Source organism: Vespa velutina, chromosome 19 (assembly GCF_912470025.1).
Source record: "Vespa velutina chromosome 19, iVesVel2.1, whole genome shotgun sequence".
In the NCBI taxonomy this organism is placed as follows: Eukaryota; Metazoa; Arthropoda; class Insecta; order Hymenoptera; family Vespidae; genus Vespa; species Vespa velutina.
This window is the reverse complement of record NC_062206.1, coordinates 421,228-435,000: the sequence shown is the minus strand read 5'-3', so window position 1 is coordinate 435,000 and position 13,773 is coordinate 421,228. Positions and strand designations below refer to the sequence as shown.

General features: G+C 32.2%; 3 protein-coding genes across 5 annotated transcripts in view; all 3 read right to left on the bottom strand.

Moving 5' to 3' along the window:
• The window catches only part of LOC124955770 (tyrosine-protein kinase transmembrane receptor Ror), a 192,780-nt gene extending 188,933 nt beyond the window's left edge, over positions 1-3,847 (bottom strand). Inside the window, exons 1-2 of one of the 3 annotated variants that reach the window (XM_047510669.1) lie at positions 1,356-3,847; positions 826-1,234 (exon numbers count right to left, since the gene is read on the bottom strand). In XM_047510669.1, the coding sequence (XP_047366625.1) occupies positions 826-898 (73 nt within the window). In that variant the 5' untranslated portion in view covers positions 899-1,234; positions 1,356-3,847. Of the gene's footprint in view, positions 1-825 lie in introns of all 3 variants that reach the window. The other 2 variants (XM_047510668.1, XM_047510670.1) reach the window with 2 other exon arrangements.
• Positions 2,929-7,904, bottom strand: LOC124955772. Its single transcript, XM_047510685.1, has 10 exons — positions 7,476-7,904; positions 6,970-7,114; positions 6,356-6,836; positions 5,712-5,793; positions 5,446-5,617; positions 5,282-5,363; positions 4,805-4,906; positions 4,546-4,702; positions 3,842-4,247; positions 2,929-3,007 (listed from the first exon to the last, which is right to left on the bottom strand). The coding sequence occupies exons 1-9, from the start codon at positions 7,538-7,540 to the stop codon at positions 4,025-4,027; spliced, it is 1,509 nt and encodes a 502-aa protein (XP_047366641.1). The 5' UTR covers positions 7,541-7,904; the 3' UTR covers positions 2,929-3,007; positions 3,842-4,024.
• Positions 7,905-8,129: 225 nt separating this feature from the next.
• On the bottom strand, positions 8,130-13,274 carry LOC124955865 (transcription elongation factor SPT5-like). Its single transcript, XM_047510907.1, has 11 exons — positions 12,947-13,274; positions 12,657-12,745; positions 11,997-12,252; positions 11,672-11,904; positions 11,096-11,594; positions 10,577-10,928; positions 9,903-10,489; positions 9,451-9,812; positions 8,951-9,352; positions 8,671-8,846; positions 8,130-8,579 (listed from the first exon to the last, which is right to left on the bottom strand). Exons 1-11 carry the CDS (start codon positions 13,114-13,116, stop codon positions 8,343-8,345), a joined length of 3,363 nt encoding a protein of 1,120 aa, XP_047366863.1. The 5' UTR covers positions 13,117-13,274; the 3' UTR covers positions 8,130-8,342.
• Positions 13,275-13,773: the final 499 nt, after the last annotated feature.

The window sequence follows — 13,773 nt, the reverse complement described above, 5'->3', positions numbered from 1 at the left end:
CATTGAACTATACGTATATTTTCGTAAATCGATTTTTAATTTATATCTATTATGGAATATGAATTATAGTGCAGTATGAATAATAGTATGAATCTGTTATAAGTCGTTTATCATGCAGTTTATCTCATGAAATGCATATTCATGGTAGACATTTTTTACAAGACGTAATATTGATTGGAAATTACACCTACCACATAAATATACAAAAAAAGAAAAAAGAAAAAAAAATTATAGATATCCATTAAGAGAAAGAATAAATAAATAAATAAAACGCTATATTCCATAAACTCGGGAAGGTTGCGACTAAAAGGAGAGGAAAAGAAAAAAAAAAAAAAAAAAAAGAAAAAAGGAAAAAAAAGAAAATGAAAATTACACGCACTTTGTGCGAGACCTTACAAATACTTTTCTAATAAACTTTCTTGCAACTTCAATCGATAGAGACATATTTATGAACGAAAATCCTATATACTAACACGCATAAAACATTGGTATTAGTTTCACAAAAAAAGAGAAATTTTTTTCTTAACGAATAAATATAATTTCACTCGTGTCAATTGCGAGATACGTATTTATTTACCCATCCAAAAGAAAAATTTTCAAATATAATTTCTCTCGTCCTTAGTTTGCGAGACGATATGTATTTATTTACGCATTCCCATCCATGTACGTAAAGCTTATATACTCCAACTGTACATAGATCATATATATATAAAGAGACATTGGTATTGGTTTCGCAGGAAAAAAAAAAAAAACAATGTCTAAAGAAGTGAAGAAGAATATAAAAAAAAAGGGGGGGAAAAAAAGAAGAAAATGACGGTTACTTACCTTGTAAGACGTTCGCGAAAATAAGGAGAAGGCATAGCAGAAGAGACAGTTTCCTGGAATCGCCCGCTTCCATGTTGCGGCTACTGTTCTTGGCTATGTTTTACGTATGTGTATGCGTATATGTGTACCCTTGTCTCTCTCCCTCCCTCTCTCTCTCTCTCTCTCTCTCTCTCTCTCTCTCTCTCTCTCTCTCTCTCTCTCTCTCTCTCACATGTGACAAACTTCAGTTACTTTTCTTTTCTGTCTTTCTTATTTAATTTTTTTTTCTTCCCGGGCCAAACGCACACGCGAGCACATGCACACACATACACATTAATAAAACACTAACGCGATTCGATTATTTGCACAATCTCACAAACGAACACACGTATACATACGCGCGAACGCGCCCGATATGGATAAGGGGGAACTACAAAAAAGTGCAATAAAAAGAAATAAAAAAAAGTTCGAAAAAAATATGACACAAATAAGTTAAGTACGATTACGTTACGTAAAATTTATGAAAAGATTTGTCGAAAAATTGTTGTTACCGTTTGTCCTTTCTTTTCTATTTCTTGTTTTCTTTTTTCTTCAAAAGATATTCTCGTATGATTTGATAAAATGCACGCCAATCGCCGTTGATACGCGATCAATGTGTTCTCCCAACGTTCTCTTTAGAAAACGCGCCAAAACGTACGCTTTCAAATGTTTCGCGCGGGCTTTCGCACTTATTCGAATGAAAAAAGTTCAAACGTCTCTATCTCTTTCCCTCCCTCTCCTCCCACACCGCACGCGCGCGTCACCACACACGATTTACTTACTTGTCAATACAAGTTTTAATTATTTCAAGAATTATGTATATATATATATATGTATATGTATGGATTCGTCAAGATTATTCTTCGTTGAACTGAATTGAAATATTTCGAGGAACGTTGACAGGCCGTTCATCCATAGTGCTTCTCATAACGTTCAAATTCTCGTTCTATTACGCGCCAAAATTTCAAACGCATAAAATGTCTATAACAAAAAAAAAAAAAAAACGAAAGAGAAACGTCGATATCGTTGTCCACGAATACGAACGATAATATCACTTTAGAAAAAGATCGTCTCGTTTATATTTGAAAATTATAACGAAACGTTATTGATTTGTTTCATTTGGAAAAAAAATGTCTTCACAAAAATTTAATTCAATCACGATTAAAGGAAACTTCGACGATCGCGTTTCGTATTTGATTCGAAATATTCGTTCGGTTTTCGACGTTGATTATCTTCGAACGTTAATTTTTCACTTAGATGACGACGCATCGCACAAATATATCGAAACAATTTTTGTCTCTTTTCTTTCTTCTCTCTCTATTTGTCTTGATACCGATCGAAAGAAAAAATGTCCGTTACCGAATATAACGCGCGAGACCCTTATCCAGTTCCTTCTCGTAATAAAAGTAAAAGCCGTACACGATCCACCACCAACGATGTGCTGCACGAGACTGACATCCCCTCCGCTCTTCCAACTACTCGATTAATTCAAGATGGCGCATCCAGTTCGCGCAGCTTCTCACCCTCTCTCTCTCTCTCTCTCATGCTCCCTATATCCTTCTCACTCTTCTATCCTTCTCCGTCTCGACCAATGGCAATGCCGGTATTCGTTACTTTCGATCCCTTCCTCTCTTCTTTAATGCTCGCAACAAGTTGCAGTTGAATCGTGTAATACACGTTGATCTTTGCCGTATTTGTTTTTTCCCTTTATTCTATTTATTTTCTTTTGTTTCGTTTCGTTTCGTTTTTCACTTTGTTCGGTTTTTTTTTTTTTTTTTTTATTTATTTTCGTTTTTTTTTTCCTTTTTACCTTTTCTCCTTTTTCCTTCCGTTTCAAAAAAACGCGGTAACGAGCACGCACTTACTACGTTCGAAACTGGTAGAATGCATCGACGATCGTCATTTTTATTTTCTCGACGAGACAATTTACTCCTTTATTTTTTTTCTTTTTCTCTTTTTTTTTTTTTTTCTTTTTCTATAAAAAAGATCTACATTTATACTTCGGTCTATACGAGTACACATCTATATTGATCAAAATTATACTGCTAAAAATACGACGCGTTCAATTAATTATCGTAATTAATTAATTAATTAATTATCTTCTTCGTTTCCCTGGAACCTCGGACATCGTGCTAGATGCATCGGACGTGTAGCAAACGTTTCGCTGGGAAAAGAAAAATGAAAAATAAAGAAAAGAAAAATGCAATAACTATTTCACGTATCTCATCCTCGATCGAACGCTCACGCTTATGATACAGAGTGTGACAAAATTACGCGATAAAAGTTTAGAAATGGATCCCCCACTTATACGTAAATAGAGAGAGATAATAAAAATAGATTCTATCAATGATTACTTTTCCGAAAATATTTTAATATCTAAATCCTTCAAGTATGATCTCATGAATTAGGTTATACGCGTTTAACGTCGACCGTTAGATTCAAGGTGATATATGAACGCGCACGCATTTGATTGTTGGATTTCAACCAATGAAATGCGTTGAAACAAATGAACTTAAAATGTTCCCCCATCAAAACGCAATTCTCTTAGAATTCGGACAAAGGCGAATGTAATCTTTGAGGTACCCGAAATTTTAATGCAACTTTAAAACCTTTTGGGATTAGATTTGAATTAAAAACTCTCCCACCCTTTTGCTTAGCTCTTTATGCATGATCGGGATATATTTTAACCTATCTCGAAAAGTTTACTCATAGCAGCTAATATCTTATGTTAAATAATAGAAATGAACATTTCTTCCATTTCTTCTGTACACTAATTATAAGATCCTATTTCGAAATCTTATACAAAAGTAATCCATTTTGATGGAACGTTATCTTGTATTTTTTGTTTCTACACATGAGAAATCCATTCCTAAAGTTTCGCAGCGTAACTTTGTTACATCCTGTATAAAGATTGATTATAAATTAAAGACCAAGTCTAAAATTTTGTTAGAAGCAATACAAAAAATAATATATACATATACATATTTACGATACTTACTCTAAATATCGTTCGTTCTACAGGAGAACTCGAAGGTGATGCCGAAGTAGATTTCACGTATTTTTTCCTCCTGCAACAAATTTAAGAGTATCTCTAAATGATATATTTCAATGTATTTACCAATGGTTTGTGTTTTTCCTTTTTTTTTATTTTCTTTTTTTTTTTTTTTTTTCGTTTCTCATCTCACTGGCAAATTCTGCTTCCAGATACTGTGTCTTTGCTGGTGTAACTAATAGCGGCTAAACAACGTTCCTCGTCGTATCGATCCTGACAACCACCAGGACATCGTCCGAACTTGTTTTTATACCACTCCTTTAGTTTTTCTATTGGTCCCATCGGGACGATCGTTTTCGAGACTCTCCTCTCACATTTAGAATAATCAGTATTTTCGTAGAGCACTGCGACTCTATAAAAACGATCGGTTGCGCTATTTATTGGATCATCATTTCTCAACAATTTTTAATCATTGCTTTAAACGAAATATTGATAAGTAATATAAATAAATTGTCAGTATTAAGACTATCAAAAAAAGAAAATTGTACTGATGTTTTACTATAAATTCTAATCAAAATATTCATATACATATAAAATTGTTTTTTTGTTAATATTTACGATTAATTAAATAAAAGTAATACCAATTCAAATTTATTATCATTTTTGTGTAATAAATGGAACGGATGTACATACGTAATGTATTAACTTACGGTATGTTTGGAGATTCACACGGTGAACATTCTTCGGAATGTCTGCTGAGATATCTGTAGCAAACTAGACTCAAACCAACCAATAACCAGACCAATAATGCGCTTACTACAGCGATTATAATCAATTCGGTAGTTCCAAACATTATAACTTCATTGTCTATACACGTAAAGAACTATATCTTTAGATTCTACACACACACACACACACACACACACACATATATATATATATACATTTTATATAATTTTGTCGACTTACTCTTATAAAGAGGTGGTATGTCATCGATTGACACGCTGTCGTGTACGATTTCCATTTTCGGCATAACTTGATAAGAATTACTTTTGATTTTCATATTTCCTTCTGAAAAAAACAAATAATATAAATTGTTATTTAGAATTCCCATTTAAAATATAAATTCAAATAGAATGTATAAATGCAGACGTAGTTTTCATCTAACAACATATTAGAATAATCATCATTATTGAAATAAATTATTTTTTTATTCGATGACAAACAAAAATTATGTCATTTAATGTTATTAAATAAAGGAAATTAGAGAAATTTATTATGAATATAAAAAGTGAGAAGTCGGGTCAAATACTTTGACGCTTAAATTTTTTAAAATTCCAAAAGTGGAGTTAATCAACTAGGCTTGTGAACGTGACATATGTAGATATGTATTTAAAGAGATTCAAAAATTTATTTATATATCCACATATATATATTTATTTATACCTGTCTCTTCCAATGAGAAAATTACTCTCAAAACTCCACCGAATGCTGGATACCATTTTTCATCGTCCAAATGTCGTTTTACCTATATTACGTAAAATAATATTTAATTTTCATAGTGTTCTCGATATTAGAAAAATATAATGTTAGAAAAACTCACAACGTACTGATTGCTGCAGCCAAGAGAAGAAGTTTCTATTGAAATTATCCAGGGCGTCTTTTGTTTTCGACCTCGATACGATACACTTCACGCTGGCAATGTAATATTTAACGAGAACGAACGCCGATCGTTCGGAATGTAAAGACTGAAGGCTGTTCGATTTGAATGGTACGGCGATACTATGTATAGGAGAGTATTATTAATTATTAATACAAGATGTGAATAAACGCTATACATTCGAGAATACGTACGAGGATTAATTTAAAAACAAACCTATTTGGTTCCGTTTCGTCGTCCAAAAATGGAATAGGAACAATCGTCGATTCTTCGTCGGTATCAGAATCATCGTTGTATCCTTAAAAAAATGATTAAAAAAAAAGGTGTGTATATATATATATATATATATATATATATATATATATATATATATATATACATATTATTATGTCTCTTGTAACGCTATGTAACTTTTAAGTTATACGCTTATGTATATGTATATACTTTTTTTCTTTGTTTTTAAATTTTGTTTTATCACCATTATTTTTATTATTATTTGTATTATTATTTCTATTATTGTTATTATTTTTTTATTTTCCCTTATATAACTTCTTAGTATATTATACTAATTCATCAGTAATATTATAATTTTATGTGAAATTGTTTTTTAATGGAATATAAAAGAGAAATTTCGATTATAGAGAATTTATAATATTTTGTTTTTCTTTTTCAAATAATTTACAAATTACACTCAGTATATTGTATACCAGTGTATCTATCAGTAATATTATTATTTGAAATCAAATCAAATTTTTTAGGACAGACAAAAAAATCATAATAAGAATATAATATAAAAAATATACAATAATGTAAAAAAATTATTAAAACAAAATATATATATATATATTTAGTAAAAATACCTGCAGGCAAATGTCTCCTCGATCTTAATCGATAGATATATCGTTTTTTCTTTCTACGAGCGAAACTTCTTTTAATATGACGATTATTTCTATCGTCACGGATAGGATATGTAATTAATCCGTTACAAGCTACGAATGATTCCGATGGTGTCGTTACGATTGGCAACGTTTTAAATGGTGTAATTTCACCGCGTGACTTTGACCAACCATTCCCATTCGTATGAAGGAAATTTTTAAGCTCGTCGTAAAGCTCGAATAATTTTTTTGCGTTATGATACTTGATGTTCCCTGCATAATACGACTGTTTTGTAAATGGTAATATGTAAGCTCGCAAATAACCGCCCATTGCATCGGCCAAAGCTTTTAGCATCAAATGTTTAGTTTTTCCTATTGAAAGCTTTCGTACGGACTCGAGACAAATATGAAAGTAATCCATTAACAATGCTATATATTGGTCGTTCTGATAATCGATGACCTTCATCTAATAAAAAAAATTTTATAGGTAATTAAAACGATAACTATGACGTTAAGTCGTCGTCAACCTTGTTAATCTAATTAACGTCTCGTCGTTAATTTGTTCTAGATAATTTTTTTCTCTCCCTCTTTCTCTTTACCTTCGGTAAAATATCTTGAAACATACGTCGACTATTCAAAATGGTAAATTCCTCGCTGGTCCAACAACGTTTCATATAATCGCCTTTCTCAAACAATACCGTACCAATGTTCTCGTTGTTCCTCAAAACTTTGTTGCCTTTTGTTCTACATTAATAATAATACAGGTATATTTATAAATAGAATAATACGATACGATAGAAATAGCGAGAAGATTAAAGGATCCTCGTACAAATGTTTTAGTTGGTAATTTTTCTTTCTTTTCTTTTTTCTTTTTTATTTTTTGTTTATTATTATTTCTCGGTTTTAATTCGGACATTATGATTTTTACATTTATCTATCTCGATAAATTTTAAGCGGTACTTAATAGTAATAATAACAATAATAATAGTAATAATAATACAAATATGATTCGTAAATATGTTCTTGAGGACATTAGGTGATACGTTTTATACCTTTTTTTACTTTTCTTTTTGCTTTTAATTACACATGCAAATTATATAAATACCTTTGTTTGTTAGAGGTTATACCCATTACAAGTATTAAAAGAAACCATGAAGAATGTGGTTTCATGCTCCGTATGGACAAATCTCAAATGTCTACCCGTATGATTTTCTTTTTCTTTTTTTTTTTTTTTTTTTTTTTTTTTTTTCTTTTTTCTTTTTTAATGACTTTTCAATTAAATTTCTTTTTTCAAAAATCGTTCAACGGCCTTTTCGATTTCTTTAGCTCTTCCGTCACGATCTCGTCGTCCATTTTTTACAACGCGACGAACTTCACATTGCAGATTGAAATCGAATAGACATTTATGAAAAAAGAAAATAAAAAAATAAAAAAACTGACGAACTTACAATACCTACGAAACACACATGTGACCGCTCTCTTTCTCTCTCTCTATATATATATATATATATATATATATATATATATATATATATATATATATATATATATATATATATATATATATATATATATATATATATATATATATATATATATATATATATATATATATATATATATATATATATATATATATATATATATATATATATATATATATATATATATATATATATATATATATATATATATATATATATATATATATATATATATATATATATATATACACACATCATATATGTATACATGTATATATATATATATATATATATATACACACATCATATATGTATATACATGTATATATATATATATATAATACTTCCATGTCCATACATTTGTCAGTTAATCCATATCATAGTATATCTTACCAAAGATTAGAGTTTAATTAAACATTCATAATAATAAAAAATATTTCGAATTAAGTGTTACACTTTTTAACTTATAGAAATGAAAATTTTGTCGATTAGGATGACTTCATTTTACATAAAAATCGCAAATGCAACATCTTAACTTCGTCGGTATTCAATTTGACGACACCTTCTTGATTATCTATAGAGAGTAAAGTTCCAACAGCTTCTCGTTCCTCGCCAACTATCACTTTAACCCGATCTCCTCTCGACGGTACTACAGGTTCCAATTGGTCGCAAACTAAATTAACAACTCTGTCTTCGACGGGTAGAAAGACGGCACACATTCCAGCCTAATATTGAAAAAGTAGAAATTTTATTAAAATAAATGTATTATTTATGAGAAATCTTACGAATTAAAATGGAAAGTTGTTTAATACTTACAGAAATTCCACGTATAACACCTTGCTGTCCTGCTAGTGCTGGATCAGGATGAGAACCACGAATGCGTACTTCAATGTCTGTTGTATGCCATTCACTGTTACCAATCATACCAGACCCAACACCACTATCTAAACCTGCTCCAGGAGTTTGCGGATTGTACGGACTTCCTGCTACTCCTAAAAAATACGAACGTATAATTTAAAAAAGAAAAAGCAACAACAATATCTCACCCTTTTATAAGAGAATTGTAACTTGTTAAATGAAATATCCATTGTCTCACCTGGTGTCATAGGACTGTAACCCATAGGCGATGGAGTGGCGAATGCTCCATGAGGACTGGTTGTATATCCAGTCCCACTTGGTGATGGTGTAGCAACGTAACCCGCAGGACTTGGACTAGCAGTTGCACTACCCGCTGGACTTGGACTAGGTTGATACGTACTGAAACTTTGTTCGGATCCATACATGGTACCCGGTGTTTGAGGTGTAAACGGACCACCGGTAGAAGGATAACCAGATACGTATCCTGGCGAACCGGCTTCTTCCATGCCATAACCATCGAAGTCGTTTGTTCTCGCTGGTGTATTGGTGATTGTAGGATCCCAAGCACCTGACTGACCTGGAGTCCTTGAACCATCGTGAGATGGTGTCATAGAACCATAATGAGGCGTACGTGAACCATCTGTAATAGAAATATAATCATGTTTAAATATTATAGACGTCTGAAGGGAGGAAAAAAGAAGAATATATATATAAAATGTTATTGCAAATGATACGCACTTTCGTACATAGGCGTTTGAGATCCGTGCATAGGAGTTTTCGATCCGTCTCTCGCGTACATTGGTGTTTGTCCACCGGCCGTATAGGCTGGTGTACGACTGTAACTGCTGAAACCACCGTCCTTTGTTGGTACACCTACGTTTGCTATGTGAGATCTGTCGACGGATATCGTTTGACAAGTTGAGTGTAGTTCTACGCGCGCAGTAGTTTCCGTAGCATCTTTAACTATGCCTACGTTTCCTTTATAAGGTCCACCAGTTATTTTTATAGTCGTTCCTATTAACTCTCTGTCTCTTCTTGTACCTCCACCACGACCTCTGCCTCTACCACCGCCGCCGCCACCTCCTCGTCCCATTCCACTTCTATACAAAAAAGAAAAATTATTCGTATATTGATTATAGATTGAAAATAAACGAATAGAAATTAGAAAGCAAATATATGATGATACCAACCCACTGGGATGCATAGGAGAGGCGATTCTTGGTGACATAAAACCAGAGATTGGCGACATAGACGTAATAGCCGATTTATTTCCACCAGAAAGCTGTAAATGTCTCGTTTTGCAGACGAATATTCCTCCATTGTCAACGAACATTCGCGAATGTAAAAATGCGAAACTTCTATAGAGATGTTTTATTTCACCTCCCCTACCAGCGTGCGGACCGTCGACCACTTTAACAATATCTTTCTTCTGTATAGAATTTTGTTGAGAATCCAAAGCCACTGCGTTTCTATTCTCACGACGTTTCGTTAAACCCTGTGGCCTAGCTTCGATCACTTTACCATGCATCGAAAGAACGTGAAAATTTTCACGTTCTAAACGTACTATAACGCCGACCGTTTGAGCATCGAGTTGAACCAAATCACCCCATTGAAATTGGCCTAAACTATCGACACCTGTTGCCATGTCCGAGCATAATTGTAAATCCCTTGGTAAAACTTCCAATTCGTGCATTGATAAATCAGAGAACAAAACTACTCTGTTTTGTTCAACTCTAACGATTAAACCTGTATCACCTTCGTATCGTCCAGCTACTACCTTTAACGTTACAAAATATATACATAATACGATTAATTATAAATCATAATTTATTTATTTATCATTTATATTAAAACGTATACGTACTTTAACATGATCGCCCATGGTAAAGTATTTTCTCAATTCTGTTGCTTGAAATTCTAAAGCCTCCTTCAACTCTTCGTGTTTTGGCATAACCATTATTATATTTCCGTCTATCGAAACTATCTTTCCTTGCAAATTTATCAATTCGCCCTCGCATACTTCGACATTATCCCCGTTACTGAATGAATGTGTCACAGCTTGATCCTCTTTTCCAGCTGGTACCCCTGTTGCCGGTGTTCCACTTAAATCTATCTCGACACCTTCAGGCGCTTCCTCAAATCTTTCCAATTCGGAAAGAGACGGTTTAACACCCTCCGCTATAATAGCACTCGTTGTGAAATTCTTGTAGAGGAATCTGATAAATACAATTTTTAAAAAAGATATATATATATATATATACACGTGCACGCACGCACGCACGCACGCACGCACGCACGCACGCACACACACATATATATATATATATATATATATATGTAATATTAGAGGATTATCAAGGATAATTAAATAAAATGTAGTTACCCTTTTCTGCTGTATCTATTGCCTTCGAAAATTAAGAAATCTCCGTCACTGGTAACTTCTCCTCCGATAGCTCGAATCGCTTCAGGATCAAATGGTTTTGCAGGTGGTCTTCTCTTTTTTCTTCTTTTCAAAGCTTCGGATTCGCTTTGTGCCGTTCTTAAAGCACCGCGTGGCCGAGTATAATCTATTCTTGGGAGTAGCTTCAAATGTACTTGATTTTGCGCTAAGTCAACATAATCCACCTGTGCTATATCGTCTTTATAAATGCCTCTTTTTAATCTGACCCATTGTTTAGCTTTTAATCCTGTTTGTTCTTTAACAACCCTTAATACATCAGTCATTTCCTTAATTGGTACCATCTGTTGTTTCCATATACCCATTCTTAAATTACCTACATTTTCGATAGCAGCCTTTATGTGCGGTTGTTTGTAGGCTTCTATATAAATATATCCTTTTACACCTTCAGGTACAACAACCGATTTTATTTGGAGTGGTTCTCCTATAAGAGAAATATGAATGAAATTTATTAAGAAATAATAATTAATTGTATTAGAATTGAAAAGAACATATAAATACCAGAGAATTGGTACGTAATAAACTTCCGCATTAATAAAAGTACAGTTGCCCTTTCTTCCCCGATACGACATTTTATCATCCAGAGATTTGGATCTTTAACTCCGGGTAATAAAGTTTGTTGTGTTATTTCATCGCTCATCTCTTCACCTCCGTCACCAAAGTGACGAGCAGCCGCAGATTCGTCCGCATACTTTTTCCTCAAGTATTCTTCTATTTCGTCTTCTTTTTGTGAGCTAATACAAATTAATCGCAACGAGATATAATTATAATAATTATAGAACATATGTAATTATTACTTTCTAATATATTAAATGTTAAAACTTACTCCCAGAGATTAGTTCCTCTACGTCTTCCTTCGATTTCTCTTGCAGTAGGCCCTAATTCATCTACTTCGTTTCCTACAATACCAATTTCTTGTGCTCCTTCTTCCCATTCCTCGTCATCTTCAACTTCGTCATCTACTTCAGCTTCATCAATGATGAATCCACCAAATCTATCTTTTTTCTTTTTCTTTCTAGGTCTGTCATCGTCTTCTTCCTCTTCCTCTTCGTCATATTCGCTACTGCCATCCAAATCTTCACCTATAGTCATAGAAAACTTACTCTTTATTTATTCATTCGCGGCGTACGATATTCCTCATTTATAATATTATACAAAGTTCTTTCAATTATGATATTTTTTGGATGTTTCGTTTGACTCTTTGAGATAGAAAAAAATTTATTACAATACTTGCCAAATTCATCTCCATTATATCCATTAAAAGTTAGATGTAAAGTTATAGGTTAGTTGTAAAAAAAACTGAAGATAATTTCAAAGAAAAAAAAAAAAAAAAAGAATCGACAAAAGATCTATCATAATCATTTTAATTATCTCTTAATGTACCAGAAATCACAGTAACACCGGATAAAAAGATTTTCTATTTGGCATATTAATGACAGGATAATCTAACCTTATTCTGATAATCCAGATACTCAAAATATTTTACCTTCTGGTTCTTCTTCGGGTTCCACTGCCTCTTCATCGCCAGATCTAACTTCCTCAGCTTCGTCAGCTTTTGCATCTCCATCTTCTGACCTAAATATTCAAAGATGGTGGATAGAAAGAAAAAATTGAAAGAAAAGTATCATATGGATTTTCGTTTAAAAATTAAGAAATAAAAAAAATGATAAAAAAAAAAAAGAAAAAGAAAAAAAAAAAGAAAATAGAAAATAAGATAGAGAAAATACGAAAAGACGAAAAAGAAGAAATTAAAAGGAAAGCATCCACAAGACTTACCCTGATCCTGATCTAGAACGGGATCGAGATCTAGAAAGACTCCTCGAAAGAGATCTGGAAGGACTTCTACTCCGTGAAACGCTACGATTTTCTTCCTGATCGCTTTCACTACCTCCACCGCCGCGATCGCTCTCGTTATCAGAAAAATTACTTCCCTCCGATTCGGACATTTTTCTTTTCTTATTTAAAGAGAATTATTATTCTCACAAGAAATAAACATTAATTCCACGTATACAAAGCAATACCGATAGAATCCTAGCAAAACACACACACATACTGAAGGTTACATTTATTCCGTTTACTGGCAATCAGTATTGACAACCTAATAAAATGTATGTACCAGGAGTACCAACATATAAAACCAATCGTAATATTGTCGAAGTGAAATATTTGAAAATGAATCAAAACGATAAGATAGAGAGGAATATCATTCTATAAAGTAAGTAGTTCATAAATTATTCTATTTTGTAAATATATGTAAAATAAAGCGATTCACTGTGTCTATAGAATAATTTATCAATGATTGAGTACTTCGTACATTGAAGAATTATTCCATAAATATGCCAGACATGAGTATGGGTTCATATGTATTTTAATTATTACTAGTATTATGATAAATATTTCAAATAATCATTTATAATAATACATTTTTTATGGATTCTTTATTGAGTTAGAGCAATAACATATAAATATACATTACTTCAAGTTTCAATAAAAATATCTTAATTAGTTAAATACAATTCATTCTTGATTCATTTGGTAACATGAATATAAGATGATGCAATGCAATGAATATATAATGACGTTATTAGATTATATATATATAT